This window comes from Bidens hawaiensis, unplaced genomic scaffold (genome assembly GCF_021521415.1).
Source record: "Bidens hawaiensis isolate Kalapana, Puna unplaced genomic scaffold, B.hawaiensis_p1.1 tig00031215_1, whole genome shotgun sequence".
In the NCBI taxonomy this organism is placed as follows: Eukaryota; Viridiplantae; Streptophyta; class Magnoliopsida; order Asterales; family Asteraceae; genus Bidens; species Bidens hawaiensis.
This window is the reverse complement of record NW_027495264.1, coordinates 34,471-55,116: the sequence shown is the minus strand read 5'-3', so window position 1 is coordinate 55,116 and position 20,646 is coordinate 34,471. Positions and strand designations below refer to the sequence as shown.

Sequence of the window (20,646 nt, the reverse complement as noted above, 5' to 3'; positions counted from 1 at the left end):
TGAACCAAAACCAGTATTACCATAACAAATTATCAGAAACAAAGATTCTTTCAAGCAAAAACCACAAAAATTACATCATAAACCATCCTTATGAAATGTGTGTGTAAGATTATGATGGTGGTGATGTAGCATAGACTTAAACAGAAACTATAAACTAACGTTGTTTGGTGAAGAAATCGCGGGTTCTCTTCCTTAAACGAGTGAAAACGATAACCACGCAAGCTAGGACCCACGGTGGGACATTAAAATTGACGCCAGTAAAGTTCAACTTCTTAGCCCATCCTGGTGTCTCCTTCATAACCAGTATTATCAGTGCGGTTATTACTGCAACACCAACTAGGATCCTTGTGATTGGCTTTATCAACGAGTCCTGATCAAACCCACAAAAAACATAAGAAAAAATTAATATAGAAAATGTTTGGTTAGCAAGAAGAAATGGGAGTAGGTTTAATGTGTATACAACCTTCTTAATCAATTTACTAAGCAGGTATTGATATTCCCTAGTTATTTATATAATTAATTATTATTTATAACCCGACTGGTCCATCTTTCACCTCTTGCATCACGGCATACAACAATGTCACAAGTCATCAATATTCTAGAGAAAATATGATTGTTGGATACGAGCCGAGTCCAAACCACCCACTTATTATATTTTTAAAATCATCTAATAAAGCCTATCCCTGAAGAAATTATTCTTAAACTAATTGTTAATTATAGATATTAATATTGCACTATCAGGGATTAGTTTTATATATTTCATAGCCCAAGATAAGCTTTTCTCTATTCCAGTTTTGATTCTTGATTTGGGATTATGTTCTAGATGACGTTCAAATTTGAGTCGATGTCATGTTTCCAGTTTACTACATGTCCAACATTAAAAGAAAAGAACCGTTCATATACTAAATATATATGTTTGTGAAAATGCATACAAGTTTAAAACCTAAATGTTAAAAGAAAAGAGCATTCATATGCTAAATATACAAAATAAGAACACGCTTAAGACCTTAAGCTAAAGTCTGCAGTTCTACCTAACTTCCTTGTATTAGTATAAACTATCTGAGAAGAGGAATTGTGATGTGGCCTTAGTCCATACTTCTTCCAACAGGCAAGTTTATTTTAATTTCTGATTTTATAGTCTCTACTTTCTAATAGCTAACTACCTGGTGCTCGGAATTATAGAAAAAACTGAACTACCCGTTAAGGTTCATGTTTTTCGAATTTATGAAGGTACATTCATTACTTAGTGATATGACCTATTTGAGACGGTCAAGTCTTCCAAGTACAAGGGGGAGAAGACAGACTAATTTGGGGTAAATTTTCTGGTTTTTTTTCCATACATTCAACAATTAGATAAGAATATGAAACCAATACTTCTCTCCAGCAGGCATATCCCTAGAAAGTAAATTGGGTGTACTCTAAACACACATTTTGAAGCTTTTGCAGGGTCGCAGTCGTCCAACAATGTTTGAAGAACAAAAGATAGATGTTGTCATGTTGATAACGAAGCTCTTGTGTTCGGCTCCAAATGAGTATATCATCACAAAACCGTTGTTCATGTCAGCTCGGAATGTCGATCGAGCATTTGTTAGACCAAACGACATAACTAGGAACTCATAATAACCATCCGCTGTTCTAAAGACATTTTCTGAACATATTTGATGATGATATCCGGCACGAAGGTCAGTGCAACTCATTTGATAAGTCATCGATTGTCGGTTTTCATGGTCGCCAAATAATCATGTCATAATCATATAATATAACTTAACATGATCCCCTAATTTCCACTACATCACACCTATATTAATAGCCTATGATGCTTTTTACATTAAGCTTATCAATTTATATATATATATATATATATATATATATATATAACAATAAATTTTGGGAAAAACGATAATAAATTACCTTAGGCTCTCCATCAATTAGAATTACGGATCCATCCTTATACGGCAGTATAGATCGGCCATTCTTAGGGTTAAACCTGATCGGAACACCTCTACCTGACTGAGTATTGAAAGCATACACCGATTTGAAACCATATTTCTCTAATATGTCACGAACTTCAAGCTGATCTTGATCCCAGCCTCCTAAGCTCGATTTGAAGGTATCGATCGGACCTTCGCCGGACCGGAAGAGGTGGACTTCTACCTCCGGGACCTTGGTTCGGACGGATTTAGTGCGGGGCTTTGACTCTGATTTGTCTAACAGTGGTTGTGATTCTTCGGTTGTTGTTGTGGTGGTGGTTCTCGGTGGTTCTTCGGTTTCTACGATTTCGACCATTGTGGGTGTGGTGTCGTTGATAAGCCGGCAGGTAAACGAACAAGTGGTAGGGGTTACTGGTTAGTGCGGTTGTGAATTGTGATGGATATTATTATATTTGATGTCAACTTGATGGTGTTAATGAATATTAATATTATTCGGTTCGACTTGGGTTACTTTGAATGGATATTGACAATAAAATATTTGTGCTTACAAGTTTGTCGGTTTAGATCTCGAGCTCATTTAAGTTTTTGTCCCGCTTTATGTTACGTTAGAGGGTTCTGCTCTTGTGGTGGCACAACGTCTGTCAAGTGGCAGTTGACGATATGGTTTCCTGGGAACGCCCAAGCCAGACTTTAAAGTTAGTATTAGCCCAGTTAAGACAAGATAGTCTAACCAGATGGACCAAACACAAATAAGAAAGTTGTCCTAAAAATAAAATTAATCCTTTTCATATTAGGGTGAACGGGGTGTTTGAGAGAATGGGATTGAGAATGTCTCGAATCATCGGGAGCATCATCTCGTGCCTTTCAAGATGAACAAAAGCAACCCGACTTGGGACCACCACAACAATTCGAGGAGGCAAAGAAGAATATGGTAGAAAGCAGAGCAAATTGGGGTTGTGAATGGCTTAGGGTGGGCGACACACCACCCCGCCTCCTTCGAGGCTGAAGCAAGATGATTGGGGTGGGATTAGCACTTCATTCCCCCTACATTTTTACTAATTCATAGTTTATTATATTGTCAAAATGGGTAACAGTTACACAATAATTAGATTTTTTTATGTATAATTCATTGTAATTACTTGTTAATAAAAGCAAACGCTTCTAATATGTTTTCTTGTATTAACTGGCTTCTATACTCAAGATTTAGTAGTCTAGGGGTATTATGTTTGCCCATTCAAAAGTGAGGTGGTATAATAAAACCAACCTGCAAAGTTAATGAGATTTTAAGTGAAAATGTTTTATCATTAAAAAAGAAAGTCTACCTTTATGTTAGAGGTTCATATTACAAAGTTTTTTTTCTCTTAAAGTATAATAATATTATCATAAAGTTACGTCGAATATAGTAGTGTATTGACGCTAACACAGAAAGTTAAAGGTTTGATGCCTATATGAGTAACTTCATTCATTATTTTGCTATAACTCATTAATGTTTATTTTTATGTGTTTTCTTCGTATTTAATTATAAGTTTTTAACTACATCTAATTGAAACTTAAATTCTAAATGCAAGAAAGAATCATGTATCAAGCATGTTCCTTACATTGCAAACTATCTAACACACATGGACCCCACTTTATCCTTCCCACCTTCTCCAACCATTTTTAATGAGTGAAAGAATACCTAGGTTGTCCTCACTAGAATCTTCTTAATTTAAACCTTTCATTATAAGGAGAGTTGTCCTTAGGATATGTGAGCCTATCGTGTGCACTATATAGTGTCTTTATAGAGATATTTTACAGCATGTCAGGTCATGTTATCATAGAATTTTTTTCTGATAAAAAGGAGTGTAATTGATTGAGCCCCTTTCGATTATTACTTCATTATTATTTTTATTTGTATAAAATGAAAGAAATAAAACCAACCCACCAATCAATGGCAATTTTCTTCCCCCGCCCGACGCTTTGTAGCAAACACTCCCCACCTTCAAAGAGCCCAAAGCGCCCTGAGGGATGTTTTCGGGCGTTTTGGATGGCCAAAGCGGCCCACTACAGGGAGTATTAGAGTCGTGTGTAAGTAAAAAAAATTGAAATCTAATTTAAACTTATATATAGTTAATGATAGAATGATAATTGTGATAACATTAAACAAAACAAACCGATAACATTACAACAAAATGAGTTGCGTAAACACTGATTTAGTACACAATGAATGGATGAACCTGATAAATGAAAAATTAAAATACTCAAAAGGACTGAAAAGTAAATAACGAGTGGGGAAGGGGCCATTTGACAAAACAACAAATGGTATACATTAATATCACATAAAATTAATAAACAATAAACGAACTAAGTCTAACACAAGTTCGAACTTAAAGAAGCAGTCACTAGCCGAGCTCGACAAAGGAAAACTCCTTACAAGTTAACTTCAAACGTTAAAAAACAAGCCTGAAAGGGTTGAAAAAATAAAAAGAACCGAAAGTGAATAAGAAGTTAGGAAGGGACCATTGGTTAAAAAATAAACACACAAGAAATAGAAATAAAAATAAAAAGCAATAGATTTAAAAAGAATGAATGCCGGCCAGATAGATAGATATATAAGCAGTGGGTGGTTCGTTGAGGGAAAGAAGTTTCTTTCTTTCTTTCTTTCTTTCATTTCAGATCAAAACAAGCAGTTCATTCATTATCTTCTTCAATGGAGGCTGCAATGGGATTAATGAGACGAATGCCTCCAAAACACACAGACACCGCTCTCTCCGCTCTTCTCAGCCTCCTCCCCGACCACTCCTCCGATCTACTCTCTCAAATCGATCAGCCTCTCCAGGTCCTTCAAACCCTAATTATTATTATTATTATTATTATTGTTATAATCTTCATACATACATACTTACTACTGTTTTACGATTTCTAATTCTAAATCGGACTTCCTAGGGTTTCTAATCGGACTGTTTTTAGTTTTAGATCTAGGAGTTAATTAATTAATTAGTCTGACGGATGATTATATTTTATCAGACGCAATTGGCGTTTTCTGTTGTTATTGAATTTAATGTGTTTGGTGAATACTGGTTTACTGCTCATTATTGCTTGCAACTGCATTTCTATTTATGTGATTATAGTAATTGTCCTTGAGGTATTATAGAATGCGCTTCATTTGTGAAGGAACATAGTGCAGGTGTTGTTGAATTAAATCGGTTCAGGAATTTAATATAAATATATACGTTTTTAATTATTTGTATATATTTTGAGAAAAAACATTAAGTGAGCCTAAGCTTAGCCCAAGCTCGTTTAGTACCTTAAACAATCCAAATCTCGGCTGTGCCGTGTTAAGTTAATAGATAGAAGTCCAGAAGAGGTAAAACATAAGATACACAACGCTCGAGCTTGGGCTCGGTAACTGAACGAGCTTTATTTAGGCATGGGCTCGGCTCGAGCTTTTTTATCGATCCGATGTCGAGTAGCTTACAAGCAGCACGGCTCGTTTGCACCCCTATCAAAGATGCTTTGTCAATGTTGATATTTTTTATAAATCCTGTTATCTTTTGTGTTGCATCTTAACTCAATGCATTTTACTCTGCAAAACAGGTCTTGTGTGATGTGGATAATGCAAAAGAATTCATCTTATGTGAGTACAATAGAGATGCTGATTCTTACAGGTAACCAACCATATTGATTCTGTTTATGTCAATTATACCACATCTAGTTATATAAATGTAAGGAAAAGGTTCACTTCAAAGATCCAATTATATAACCGTCAATGGCATCTAGAACATTATTTAACTTCTTGATGTTGTCATATTGTTTTCAGTCACTAATCTGCATATATTATTGCAGATCACCTTGGTCTAATAAATACCACCCGCCATTGGAAGAGGCGATTTATCCATCATGTGAGTTAAGAAAGCTAGAAGTTGAAGCAAATGAAATATTTACAGTATATCGTGACCAGTGAGGTCCTTTACTCACCTCGTCTTAATTTGTATTCAGTTTCTGACTCAATACTAACTAATTTTGTAAATGGCTTGTTGTCATTGTTGATTTAACTGTCTGTTAGGTATTATGAAGGTGGTATTTCATCAGTTTATTTGTGGGAAGAGGATGATAATGAAGGCTTTGCAGCCTGCTTCCTGATTAAAAAAGGTTTCATTAGTACTTGACTTAGTTTCTGCTTTAAGTTCGTTGTTCGTTAACTTTCTAAACGAACTTAAACGAACATAAATGAATACAAACGAACAGTTCACGAATACCTAAGGAACAAACTTTGATGTTTGTGTTCGCTCGTCAAGGAAATGATTTTTTTCGTCTTAGTTCATTACCTTTTCAAACAAAGACCAACGAACTTATAACTACTCGAACACAAAACGAATATATAAACAAATAAAAAGTCACAAACGAACATATATCAACTTACTTTACCAATAAAATTGAATAATTACAACAGGCTTAATCTCAAACATTAAATATAACCACCCAAAAGATAAATTAAAAATACTTAGGCATAATATTCATAGCCAACATTAGCTCTTTAAATTCATCAGAGAATGAGAGTAAATTAACAAAATTAAAAATATTAAAAGTTAAAATGTTTAGATAATAAACAAAAAATTATATATATACTTGAGACAATATTCAAAACCAACATTGGCTCTTTAAAGTCATCAGAGAATGAGAGTAAATTAACAAAAATAAAAAATATTAAAAGTTCAAATGTCTAGATAGTAAACAAAAAAATATAAAATATACTGTCTTTAATGAATGAACATTTACAAACATAGACAAACACATTACCGAGTCCGAACGTCCATGAACAGAAATGAACTAAAATATATTGAATATAATTAGTCTTTAATGAATGAACGTAAACGAACATGAACGAATGAACATTAACAAAAACATTACCGAATGTTCATGAACGTAAATGAATGAACGTAAGTATTTAACCTTTATTCATGTTCGATCATAAAATTAATCGAACATAATTCCTTGTTCATGTTCGTTTGTTTATAAACGGATGAACTTCCGGCTGAACGTTTGGTTGGTTTTTAGCCCTAATTGAATTCCTTAACTTTTCAAAATGTAACAATTGCACTTTATTTTTGAATGATTAACGTGAACTAATTTGCAACATTTTTGTTGATATTTAAAGATGGATCAAAATATGCACATGGTAAAAGAGGTTATCTCCATGAAGGTGGATGGGATGCTATACATGTTATTCAGGTATTATTATCTGCTTTATTTAATTATTTGTTTTGGAAAACAATTTTTTCCAACTATTTACCACATTGTAAGACAAGTTTTCAATTGTTGGCTTATTGTTCAGGTGGGGCCAGAAGCACAAGGAATGGCTCATTACTGTTTAACAAGTACTGTAATGTTGTCATTAACTACAAATGGTGACACATCTGGCACTTTTAATTTGTCAGGATCAATAAGGAGACAGGTAATTCATACTGTTATTAGAGAAAGCTGCAAAAATGGTCCCTGGTTTGTTCATATTATTATTAGACTAAGTCTGAGCATAAAATATTTGTGGCACGTTTAATTCCTACTGTTAATCCCAGTTAGTTTTAAACAAAAAAACATTGTTCTTGTTATTTTATTAGGGTTCTGAATTTGGAAAGACACAATTACCCTCAAATGTTAAACCCATAACTCTCTCTCTCTCTCTCTCTCTCTCTCTCTTTATCTCTCTTAGTCTCTCTCTCTCTATGGCATGTTTGGAGCGTTTCCAAGTTACGGTAGGGCCTAAACGTGCAACCCTCTCACAAATGTTTGGACTAAGATTGCGGTTTTAAAATATGTGGTTGAAACATGCAATAATTTAACAAAATACTTGTCTGTCAATTATCAGATGAAAGCAGACTTGTCTGTTGAAGATGGCCATCTATGCAACATGGGAAAGATGATAGAAGAATTGGAAGGAAAGCTGAGGAATCAACTTGATCAGGTATGGTTTGTTCATTACATGCTGAGGCGGCAATTAGTTTGTTTATTTATTTATACTGACGTGGCGATTTGTTCCAGGTATACTTTGGGAAAACGAAGGAGATGGTATGCACCTTGCGTCCCTCTTCCGAGTTGCTGCCCATGGCCCTGCCTGAGGCCAGAAAGTCGTAGTCAATTTGTCAAGAAGTTAAGTTCCTTTTTGTGTTGTGTTTGAATACATAAATTTGGATGCCGAATGAGAGTTTATGTTTACCATGGTTTTGATTGATTGTTGTGTCATACATATATTATGATACCATCTTCTGTTTTTGTAAGATATTCTTAAAAAGAGGGTTGATTTGAACAAATTAAACTGTATATAGGTCCCTTTGAGTCACCTCAAATTAGACAATGAGTCAATTCAAATCTATTCAACTTAAGACATTGGGTCAAATGTGCAACTATTTAATAAAACTTATTAACTTAAAAAGAGGTTCGAACAGGTTAGCTGATGGCTTTTGTTTTGTTTCTGGCATGTACCACCATTAGTCCCTATAAAAAGGCTATCGTAGATGAATTTTTTTTATACACTTCATTCAAAAAACTACGTTTAGCTTACCTTCATTTAGGCCAAGACCAATTTTAGATCCAGTCACATTTTGCTTAGAACCGGTATTAACTTTAACCCATTTCGAATTCTTCAGTTTTTCTGGCTTAATTAGTAAACAAGAAAAGGGTCAGCGTAAGGCTTTTGTAATCTGTTGTCAAATTTTAGGTTAAAAGTTGAATCAAAATGACATCAAAATCAGGTCAAGATGAAGGAATGAAAATCAGTTCACAATGATTGGCAATAACACCACAGTAAACCAAAACAAGTGAAATCCAAACACTTTCATGATATTTATAAACCCAAAACTAAACACAACCAGAACTAAATCATCATTTTCAACCAAATCTTATAGCTCAAGCTCCTGCCTCAACTTGGTTACCAACAGGTGGTGTGACTTCCTTTTTACCAATACTTTCCTCTTCTATCGTTTCTTCTTCCGTCTCACTGTCTTCATCACTCCCTGCAAATTCATAACCAATCCACTAATATTTAGTATCTAGTCAAAAGAGTAGTAGTTGGTAATCACAAATATTTATGAAACAAGAAATTTTTACCATCATCAAGGCCGTTTGCGTCAAAATCTCCACCGCCTCCTAGATTAAGTTTCTGCATCAAAAGCAAATTTATGTTAAATGCTTCATCAAAGTTGTAACAAGTCACTTGCAAAACCTTGCATGACATGTAAAAGCTGTACTTACAGAAAAGTCAACGTCACCAAAGTCCATATCAGCTCCAACTGCATACTCAAAAACCACATTATTGGCATATTAAAATGGACAAGAAATGCAAAGTTAGTTATCATCGAAACATGTACGAGCCGAGTTGGTGTTCTACTTGTTAACACAAGAGAGCTTGAGCTTGGCTCGTTTATAACCTAATTTACATGGTGTTAATAATCACACAAAAAAGAACTAACCATTTTCATCGTGCTCATCTTCATCCACCCATTTGTCCCAATCAACTTTCACAAAAGTTGGAGTCTTTCCCTCTTGCTTCAAAAGCCTATTCCACCATTTACTTTCTTCTTTCTTGATAAGGTACACAATGGTTCTCGACCCGACACTTGCCTTGCTTTCCTACAATATTCAGTTTTATTAGTTCACACACAATCAATATACACACAACAGGCTTGAATTTTGAATATAGTTTATCAATCATGCTTACATTCACATTCACTTTGTCATGAAGCTCAATATCAATTTCATAAGGTAAATTGTCAGCCCCTGCAGTAGAAGAGAAGTAGAATTTACCCTCGGGCTCTAGCTTAAGCTTCACGTCTTTAGCATCAGGCAGATCGATTGTGATGAACAACACATCAGCCCTTTGAGCCCACTTCAATGTAGGATGTCGACTAACAAATGTTCATAACCAGAACCGAGATTAGAAAGATGCTAGTACATTAAAATTATATCGCACTGCAATTAATTAATCCAATCAATTAAAAGATAATACTCACAAGCATCCAAATGTCTGTATAAATCTACTTCAACTACAACACAGGATACAACGATACATCAAAAATTACACTACAGCACATTGTACAAATTCATCATCACTTTATGGACTCTAAAATATCTTTTAACGACACGATAAAATTGCGATCGTGATTGTAAGCAATAATGCATGAATGAATACAGATTCACAGTCATATCTCACCTGATTCCATCAATAACTATCGTTAAACATCAAAATAACGCACAGTTATATTCGTATCTAATTAACAAGCATGAATTGAAGATGATAACACGGGTTAATCGAGTCCTTTAGAATCCCTAAAATTACACCGCAATGAATTAATCGATCAAAACATTATTCAGAAGATAAATCGATCGTTGAACAAGTGAGAACAGATACTATGATCAAAATCGGTGCAATATGATAGCAATTCAATTGAAGATGAAAACGAATACCTCATTTTTGCAGAGCAGTTATATGCTTCAACGAGAGAATACTTGGCAAAATGGATATGAGTGTGAAGTGAGAGTGTGATTGATTATTATTATTATAATAAATAAATGGAACGGGATGGAAGAAGACCGTACCATCTAGATGCTTCCTAACCACCAACTATTTTAACATACTTGATTGTATGGAAAATCTATATAAACGAGTATGATTCGTACCAAATTTACGGGTACTGTACAAACACGGGTTTTTCGCTACACTACCTTTTTTTTGCACTACTTTACTTTTTTTCTTCTTCCAAATCTTCAACGATCTTAGTACTTGTTCAAGCTAAATATGTTGAATTAGTACGGATACCGGTACTATTACATATATATGACATGTACCATATTGACCAAATAATTTAAGATGTTTAATTAAGAGTAACTAAATAATTAATAAATCAAACTTAGAAAATCTCACTTTTATTTATCTTATAATATATTTTAAATCGGTTTATTTGCTTTATGAATCCTTACCGTTTCTTTCTTCTGTCATTTGCATAATTTTTAATTTGAACTAAACATTTATAGGGTTTTTTTTACCAGTCAAATATATTATTTACAAACTACCCTTAGTAGGGATTGAACATCTAATCGTCATTTTGAAAGTAAAAAAAAGCTTTATAGGATGTTAACTATAATATAATTTCAACCAAACTACTTACCCTTGTATTTCAAATTCAAATTCCAATAAATTTTACAAACCAAACACGCTAGGAATAAAAGTTTTCTAATTCAGTTGATTTTTTTTGCTAATCAAGCGCACCGTTATCGTATGTTAATGTAGGGAAAACAAGTTCTCTTTATTAAGATTATAATAACAATAATAATAATAATAATAATAATAATAATACTCTCATTATTCTTAGGAAATAATTTTGTACACTATCGTATTCGAAAATGAAATAATATTAAATATAAGATTACGATTCAATATAAACAAAGTCACTCAAATCGTTGTCTTCAACAAGAACCTCAACCATGCCTTGTAGTATCTTTTGTCTGCAAGAACAAACATATCGTTGACGGTTGTGCCTGAGCATTCATGATCAACAAAGTTCCTAAATACAAATTTCAAGTCCCGTACGAGCATGCACAAATGCCTCGAAAATCGAATCATAAAATTACAAATAGTCATGCAATTTCATTTCAAGTGCAGCTTTATGAATCAACTGAATTCATGCATCAATTGAGTGCAACATGAAGCAAGTGATAGGCATAGCAATTGTAGATGAAAACGAACACCAAGGGATACATCATTTTTGCACTATTTGACTTAAAATTAGAGAATCCTGTAACTCAAAACAATCCTCACTGGAGTTTGGTGAAATGGACATGAAAATGGTTTCTACTAGAGTGAGATTATAAATTAATTAATTAGTAACTAATGTAGATTAATCATAATATAATTTGTTCGTAAGTATGATTCAACTAAATAGTTTGAATCTGGTTACATATAAACTAAATTGGTTGATCTTGGACAAGGTACTAATTACTTGTGGAAATTGTGATCTTTGATGAAGCCATGATTGATTCCCGTTATGATACCTTAATTTGATGAATGATATTTCGTTCAATGAAGAAGAAAACTTATGATGTTCTTATATAAATAGATCCTTGCTACATATCAGTTTTTGGTGTGTTAGTTTACATACAAGATCTTAAAATATTGCATAGTTTTTGTGTAGGATTAAAGATTTGATTCAAAAGTTTTGTATGGTTCAGTTCTTAATCTAAGAAATTTATGTTTTTATTGAGTGAATAAACTGTTCTATAAATATTTTATCAACAAAAGAGAAAAAGAACACACCCCATCAAAACTCTTTTACAGTAGATTATAAAGTTATAAACAAGCCAAGCTGTTAGTTAGCCAGTTGAAAACTTGAAATCAGATCGTTAAAAGCTCGAATCAAGTAATGCATCAACAAGCTCGATAAGCTTCACACACCAACCTTGGTTAAGCTCACGAATGTAAGCGAACCTATTAATTATAAAATTATTTACAGACCGAACTCAAGCTTTCGACATAGAGCATGAAGTAAGCGGATCTTGAGCTCTTTCAAGTTAAAAGAAGACAGGCCCGGCTCAACTCATTGACTACGACTCATTGGTGCAATTGATGAGGTTAGCTTTATAATGGTGTGCATAAAACATTGCAAGACATTTAAATACCAAATTACTAGTTCAACATTGATCATGCCCGTATAAATGAACATGAAAACATTTACTAGCAAATTCATTTGTTTGTGATAAACAATCCATTAGAATAAATATAATTCAAAGAACAATGTCAAGTTACCTCGGTCAACAGAAGTCTTGATCAGATAACACAATCAAACACAAACATAGTAAACTTAATATTTGGATATCAATGGTCTTGCTTGGAAACCTCCTTCGGGTCGCTTCACGAGTTCATACGGCATGTAGGTCCCAAGAAGCTTGTCCCAAATTGGAAAAAAAGGTTGCGAAAAGTTGTACTTCGTTCCACGGACTTGATGATGGACATCATGAAAAGCAGTATTGTTTGGGAAAAACATATGAAAAAAGATTGCCTGGTAACCAAATTCCACAATGATCATCAATGGTCTTTACCATAGCAAAACAGAAGAATATAACCGCGGTTCTTGGAGTCATTCCCGAAACAAGAAAAGTAATGGCACCACCTATTGTGTCGAATACACCTTCGACAGGGTGATTGTAAAGCGCGGCTATTGCATAAGGCACGACCATTTTGTGATGTTGAGCGTGGACATGTCGATACAGGAATTTATTTGTGTGCATGTACTTATGCATGAAGTATTGCCACATGTCCATCACAAACATTGCAATGATGAACTGAGAGATCTGTACTATGAGTGGTGGCTGGATTTCACTTTTAGTCCCAACAAAATCTGTCACTGATGTCACCTACATAGGACATGAATATAGTACTTGTCAAATGATTGTGGTACAACATTATATATAATGGTGTTATATATCAATTATAATGTATAGTTAAGTTTAAATTAGTGGTATTCTGTCTTTTATTATTTCTCTAAACATGATGTATAAATTATAATTTCTTCATACATCTAATTATGAAACCATTATCAAACAACTAAATAAATGTAAGAGCTTTATAAATTATAACATCAAACAAACATAACATAACATAACATACCAAAAACATGAGGTAGGAAACCGTTGCGTGAACTAGCCGGTGAAGCAACACAACTTTGATAACCGAACTCATTGGCACCGTGTTCTTCACATCTGCTTCCTTCCTTGTGTGCAGCCGATATTTATCCAGACTCTCGGATGGTAGCAACTGATAAAACCCCGAGTACAACCAGTAGACCATGATCGGAGCAAATGTGCCCATCACTTCATCACTTACATACCCTTCCCAAAACACCATCCTAGTAAAATCGAACTTCTTAACCCGTAATCGCAACCAGAGCCCTCAATAAAACCCCACAAGTTCTATATAGTTCCAAGTGATATAGTGTGAGCAAACTGATTTTATTTCTCATAGTATTTAATATGGGCATCTAGAATAATATATAAATGGTGCCATATGAAATAATTAAACTTAAATATACAAAATGTGATTAGTTGTATATGAGATGCCTTAAACTGAATTGGATGTGTTTTAAACATACAAACCTATTATATTAGTAATTATGCTTTGATAATTATATTCAAATTAAATGTCAAACTAATCATATTAGGAAAACATATAAAGTTAGTTCTAAAAGCATTAACGTCAGATAGATATGAAACTATTATATGGATTAATAATTAATGCTTAAATTAATGGGGTTAACTGTTGGTCAACTGGTAATTAAAGACAGTTTTTAAACATACTGGGCTGGGCTGTAAGTGTTTTGAGAGATCTTGGGTTTATACTTTATAGACGACAAAAATTTAAAATTAAAAAAATTCTTCGTTCAAAAATTTTTTAATGCTTTTTAAAATTCAGATATATATACCAAGCTAACCCCTAAATATTTTTGTAACTTAACTTTTCTTAGCTAAATAACCTAATTCAGGATGTATTTTTTTTTACCAAGAGTCATGAACGCTCATTTTCTACAATAACTAGTGGGTGCCACGTATTTCGTGTCGGATTCGTTAAAGTACAATCGAACCCGACAGGCTTTAAACACCGGTTATAATTGCGTTATTTAAATAATAATAATAGTTATTATTATTAAATGTGTATTATTACATGTATTTAATGTTGTGAATTAAATATGTATTTAATTAAACAATGTATTAATTGTTTATTAAATGAGTTTTTTACCAAAATGGGGGAGAGGGGAAAAGTATTTACCAGTATAGGTGATTTGAAAACTATTTACCAAAATAGGTTTTTTCTTAATAAATTTACCTTTTCTCACACTCAATCTTATTAAATAAATTAATTTCTATTAAAAACTTATATATAAAAATCATAGATAAAAAATAATTTAAATAAATAAAATACATCTTTTTTTCCATTAAACTATTCAAAAAAAAAAAAGTTTCTGGAATCCGTTTCCAACATTTACGTTTTGTTTTATGAAAATCGATTTATAAGAAAAACTATTTTTTATTCTCTTTGCTTTTAATTTCTTTATTATTGTTATTTTTATGGTTTTCTTTAAGTTATTTTACATAGGAGTCTTTAATAACTAATTTGGACATAATAACGATATTGGTAACGATGTTTACTCGGAATCTGTTTGGTTCAATTTGTCATCGTACAAATAAATTACTTACACTCGTGTATAACTTAGATATAAAAAATGCTCTAGTTTGAATACATCTTTTCATTCAACAAAATTTAAATGGAGATGTAAGTTATTTTTTAACGTATGTTACTTATATAAAAAGATGAAAATGAAATTTCAAAAGCAAAAAAATAAAACATAAAAAATTGAAACATCGGTCTAGACCATAAAACAACTCCAAACTCATTTTTTTAAAAACTCATTTGATAATAAATAAATAAAAATATAAATATAAAAAACAATTTATAAGAACATAAGTCAACAAAATGAAATATAAACTCATTTGATAATAAATAAATAAATAAAAATAGGAATATAAGAAATATTTTATAGGAATATATCTTAATCGAAATGATAAACAAAAAAATAAAAGTTTAATTTTATTTTAACCCACGTTTTTTAACACTTTCCAAACTCATTTATATATGTTTTTTTATATATAAGTTTTTAATAGAATTAATTTATTTAATAAGAATGAGTGTGAGAAAAGGTAAATTTATTATATTAAGGAAAACCTATTTTGGTAAATAGTTTTCAAATCATCCATATTGGTAAATATTTTTCTCCTCTCCCCCATTTTGGTAAAAAACTCTTATTAAATGGGAGTAAATTAGAAACTATTGCATATATGACTTGTATTATACGTGATAAATTTTGTTTTAGATGTCTTGAATTTTATATGAAGCTACATAGTTATCATGTCAATATATTTTATATATCAAAGTATAATAATAATAATAACATTAATAATAATATCAATAATAATAATAATAATTAATAGTAATAATAATAACAACATTAATAATTATTATTGTTACAATTAAATTTAAGTTCATCTCTCATTCTAGTTTGGCTAAAACTATTACTTATATTTTTTTTCTACAAGACAGCTAGGTTTTCATTTTTTTTTGTCATTTTAATTTCTACTCACTAACACTGTTAGAGAGTTAATTTATCACAAATGGTATAGCGGTCAATTTGCTTAACGTACAATGCATTTTTTTAACGACAATTTATTTCTTTAATTTGTATGAAATACTTGAATTCAAGATCTTCCAAACCCTTCCAAGTTCCTACTCAAGATGTCATGTACAAGGCATTAACACAGAAGATGAGAAGAATAACTTATTATGCATTTAATAAATTATATATATATAGGGGATAGTTCAAGAGAGAAATGAAATTATTGCAAGAAATGTAAGAAACGAATATGGACCACTAGTTTTGTTTTAAGTTTTAAATGCTTAAAGCTAAATAAAAAACTATTAATTATTCTCTTTCTTCAATTAATATAACTAATAAATCATAATACTTATTTATTTAAATAATATAACTAATTAAATTATTATAATTAGAAAATATTAAGAACTCATTTATTTTTATAACTTACTTTTTGTTTCTTGAATTTTTATCCTACACAAGTATAATTTATTCATACATTAAGTTTCTTTTTATCCAAAACTAATTTCTTCCAACTCAATATATTAATATCCATCAACAAATACTTACATTATGATGAATAATACCAAAAAATAATTTTACATGTGTTTGTATTAAATATTAACAAAAAACATACAACCTACACAAAAACGTATAATCTACACTTGTTCTAAGAATAAGACATCATATAACCTACACATGAAAAACATTTAACCTACACACAAAATTCATCATCAATAAATTACACACGCACACTAAAGCATATAACCTACACATAAAAAACATATAACCTACACACGAAAATTTTATCTTACACAAATACAATTTATTCATACATTAATTTATTTTCAAAAACCAATTTCTTCAAACTCAACATATCAATGTCCATCAACACGTAGTTACATTGTGATAAATAATACAAAAAACTATATATCTTACACATGGTTGCATTAAATATTAATAAAAAATATACAACCTACACAAAAACATATAACCTACACTTGTTCTAAGAATAAGAAAACATATAGCTTACATACGAAAAACATATGAACTACGCATGTGTAGGGTATGTGTATCTTTGTGTAGTTTATATAATTGTTAATGTCGAATTACATATGTAAGTTATATGTTTTTGTATGTTGTACGTTTTTATTGCTCAAAACAAGTGTAGGTTATATAACTTTGTGTATGTTGTATATTTATTGAATTTAAATACGTTGATATATGCTAATATATTGAGTGAAAATTATTTTTATAATATAAAGAAATAGTATTATATGAATAGATTGTATTTATGTTGAATAAAATGAAGAATGTGTAAATAAAAAATAAAACTAAAGTAGGGTTTTTATATTTTTAATTATTATACTAAAATTAGTTAGATATATTAATTAGATATATTTATTATGGTTATATTAGTTGTATTAATTGGAGAGAGAGAGTTCATTTATTGTTGCATTTACATCTTTTTTATTTATTTTTAAATATTTAAAACCTAAAATAAAACTAGTGGCTCATATTCATTTCTCTCATTTCTTGTTAGGGTTCAAGATAGAAATCAATTTATTGCAAGAAATGCAAGAAATCAATCTTGACAATTGATTAGATGTAATCAGTGGTATATATTAATAATTGCAATTTTGTAATAAATAACAACTTATGTGCAAGGATTTGAAGGAGAAAAGGATAATTTGGTCTTTATGTGTGGTTTAATATTAAAGGCAATTCTTAAATCAATTAATTTAATTAAGCCTTCAAATGAAATTAAAACTATTTATGGAAGTAAACCCATGTGCAGGAAGGAGTTTGACAAATTTCCGTCAACAAGTCATTCAAACTCATAGCTTGTAATATGTTAATATTCAGCCAAAACCTTTATTCAACATTTTAAACATCAATAAAAAATCATAAATTAACGGAATAGTGTGTTAACAAACTACATAACATGATTGTTATGTGTTATTAATGATTTTTTATTAATTTAGTTAGGTGTTACTAGTTTAGAAAAAAGCGTTGTATTTTTTTTTTGTTATGATTCCTCATATCACGTTTTATTCTTTTTTTCTTTCTTTTAAATTCTTTTATTTATAAATATAAATTCATTATGATCTTTTCGTCTTATAATATACTTCTCTTACACCCCCTACACATGTAAATTGATTGATCCAACACACCTAACAAAGGTAGAACAATAATTTATCCTGCAAAATAAACATTTTTATTCTTAAGACCCTACACAATAAACATATTTATCCTACACGCCTATAAATTTTTACATACATTCAAATTACTGCATAACATAAAACAAATCAAATTCTATGTTAACATTATATTATGTAGGGTATGCTGAATACATATGTTTACTTTGCTGAATAAATTATTGTTCTATCTGTGTTGGGTGTGTAGTATAAATAATTTATATGTGTATAGTGTGTAGGATAAGTATATCGTAGTTTTTGGCTATATGTTGTCGAGTTCTAACATTAAGAATGCAAACAAATCCCATGTTAAGAAAATAAAAAGTATAGGTAATTGTTATAAAATTGATTTGTTATATGTTTTATAGTAATTACGATGTATGTAAAAATTTATAGATGTGTAGGATAAATATGTTTATTGTGTAGGGTCTGCTGAATAAAGATGTGTATTGTGTAGGAAAAATTAGTATATATGCGTAGGGTGTATAGAATAAGTATATTGTAAGATGAATATATTATAATTAATCTTTAGTTATAAATATAAAAAAACTAACAAAAAAAAAAAGTTAAACGTGATGTGATCTGATGACTCATAACAAAATCAAATTGTAATGTTTTTTAAATCGATAACATAATTAAATTAATAATAGAAACAAATTGACACTTTTAAAAATTTAATACTTACCAAAATATAATCATCTACACAATTTAGTTACGGGCTTACACATACTTGAACATAATTGCTAGTATAGGTATGTTTTTGAACTGTGTAGGTAAAATATGAAGAAAGATGCTTCTTAGACATATAACCAACAAAATGATTTTGATAAATTACACAAAAGAAATTCTTGTATGTTGACGTTTAGTTTAAATAGACCCACCATTAATTGAACAAAAAGAATAAATTATAATAAAAAGAAATAAATGAGACATGTATTCTCTAACTTTATTCAAATAATAACTACTTACCAAAATTATGAAAAACCTATATTACTAAAACACCCTTATGATTAAAATAAATCATAAAACAAAAGAAAATTTTTGATTGGATGATTTCATTTCTCTCATTTCTCACAATAAATACATTTCTTTCTTGAACTTAAACATATATATATATAGGGTGGGGTTAAAATAAAAAGTAGAGTGTGTCTAAAAAGTGTAAGAAGTAATCTGGTACGTTAGATATGTTGATCTGATGGTGGATATGGAAAATGTGTTTATTATGCGGTGAGTTTTATTTTAGATGTGGTGTGTTTATTGTGCGGTGTGTTTTAATAGATATAATGGTGAAAACACACTTTCTACACTTTTTAGGAAAAATTTACTTATTATAACCTTGCTCGATATATATATATATATATATAATTTATTACAATTATAGAAAGATGCAGTAACTTCATAGAATAATAATATCAGTAAATACGAATTGAGTTATTCTATAAAGGCCAACAAAAATGAGAAATGTGAAAAGTCATGATTATTTGACATGTGTCAAGTAGGGACCAAAAGAAAACGAGTATAAAAATAATAGTACATATTTTCTCTTTCCACATGAAATTAATTGACGTGTGTCAAGTAGAAAGACAAATGTTGAGTATAAAGATACAATAACAAACAAAAAAAACACAATGATGTTTTGTTTTAATTTTTATCTTTAATATGAGTATCAATTGAAAAACACAAAATGACCAAAATCTATAACACAATGCATAGAAAAACTCAAGTAAAAAACACAATGGACTATCAAATAACACAATATAGAAAACCCGTTAATTTTTAATTTTTATATAACAATATGATATTCATATTAAAAATTAAAAAAACGCTTGCTATTATGGTAATAAATTCAAAAAAAATGTCGTATGAAAAAGTTATTGACGTTTTAAAATTATGGAGAATTAACATGTGCATTGCATGTGTAGAGAGAAAGTCATTATAAATAGGTTATTACCTTCATGCTCTTCTCATCGGTTTTTATTTTTAATTAATCTCCACCATCCAAATTTAATATCAATGGATTAGAAGTCTTCTTACTCTTCTCATTTTTATTGTACTTTGTATTTTAATCTTCCAATTTTATGATTTCCTACATTATAGACTAAAAGATCAAATGTTATTCCAAAAGTGCGCACAAAATAGCACCACCATCACCACCACCACCACCACCACCAACAACTGTTCAATAGGCTTGAAAGAGTAAACACAACTATGGGTGAGCAATAACCGAATCGTTAACCGAAAACTGATGAAATCGAACCAAAAAACTGAAACCCGAATTAACCGGTATTAACGAGCCGTACCGAACTCTTCATTTTTTTCGTATTTTCAAGCATTTTTTCCTCTATTTCA

The 20,646-nt window shown here is 30.7% G+C and overlaps 3 protein-coding genes and 1 pseudogene across 3 annotated transcripts; 1 reads left to right on the top strand and 3 right to left on the bottom strand.

The window, feature by feature from the left end:
* On the bottom strand, nucleotides 1–2,355 carry LOC143581877 (uncharacterized). The gene is made up of 2 exons (XM_077064560.1): nucleotides 1,912–2,355; nucleotides 1–370 (listed from the first exon to the last, which is right to left on the bottom strand). The coding sequence occupies exons 1-2, from the start codon at nucleotides 2,284–2,286 to the stop codon at nucleotides 155–157; spliced, it is 591 nt and encodes a 196-aa protein (XP_076920675.1). The 5' UTR covers nucleotides 2,287–2,355; the 3' UTR covers nucleotides 1–154.
* A 2,214-nt stretch (nucleotides 2,356–4,569) lies between these two features.
* LOC143581876 (F-actin-capping protein subunit beta-like) lies at nucleotides 4,570–8,255 on the top strand. The gene is made up of 8 exons (XM_077064559.1): nucleotides 4,570–4,749; nucleotides 5,508–5,578; nucleotides 5,757–5,870; nucleotides 5,977–6,062; nucleotides 7,069–7,142; nucleotides 7,246–7,365; nucleotides 7,777–7,872; nucleotides 7,950–8,255. The coding sequence occupies exons 1-8, from the start codon at nucleotides 4,621–4,623 to the stop codon at nucleotides 8,040–8,042; spliced, it is 783 nt and encodes a 260-aa protein (XP_076920674.1). The 5' UTR covers nucleotides 4,570–4,620; the 3' UTR covers nucleotides 8,043–8,255.
* A 356-nt stretch (nucleotides 8,256–8,611) lies between these two features.
* LOC143581884 (co-chaperone protein p23-1-like) lies at nucleotides 8,612–10,437 on the bottom strand. The gene is made up of 6 exons (XM_077064568.1): nucleotides 10,371–10,437; nucleotides 9,625–9,811; nucleotides 9,377–9,536; nucleotides 9,159–9,196; nucleotides 9,015–9,066; nucleotides 8,612–8,920 (listed from the first exon to the last, which is right to left on the bottom strand). Exons 1-6 carry the CDS (start codon nucleotides 10,373–10,375, stop codon nucleotides 8,814–8,816), a joined length of 549 nt encoding a protein of 182 aa, XP_076920683.1. The 5' UTR covers nucleotides 10,376–10,437; the 3' UTR covers nucleotides 8,612–8,813.
* Nucleotides 10,438–12,712: 2,275 nt separating this feature from the next.
* LOC143581883 (very-long-chain aldehyde decarbonylase GL1-9-like) lies at nucleotides 12,713–13,803 on the bottom strand (annotated as a pseudogene).
* Between the last annotated feature and the right edge of the window lie 6,843 nt (nucleotides 13,804–20,646).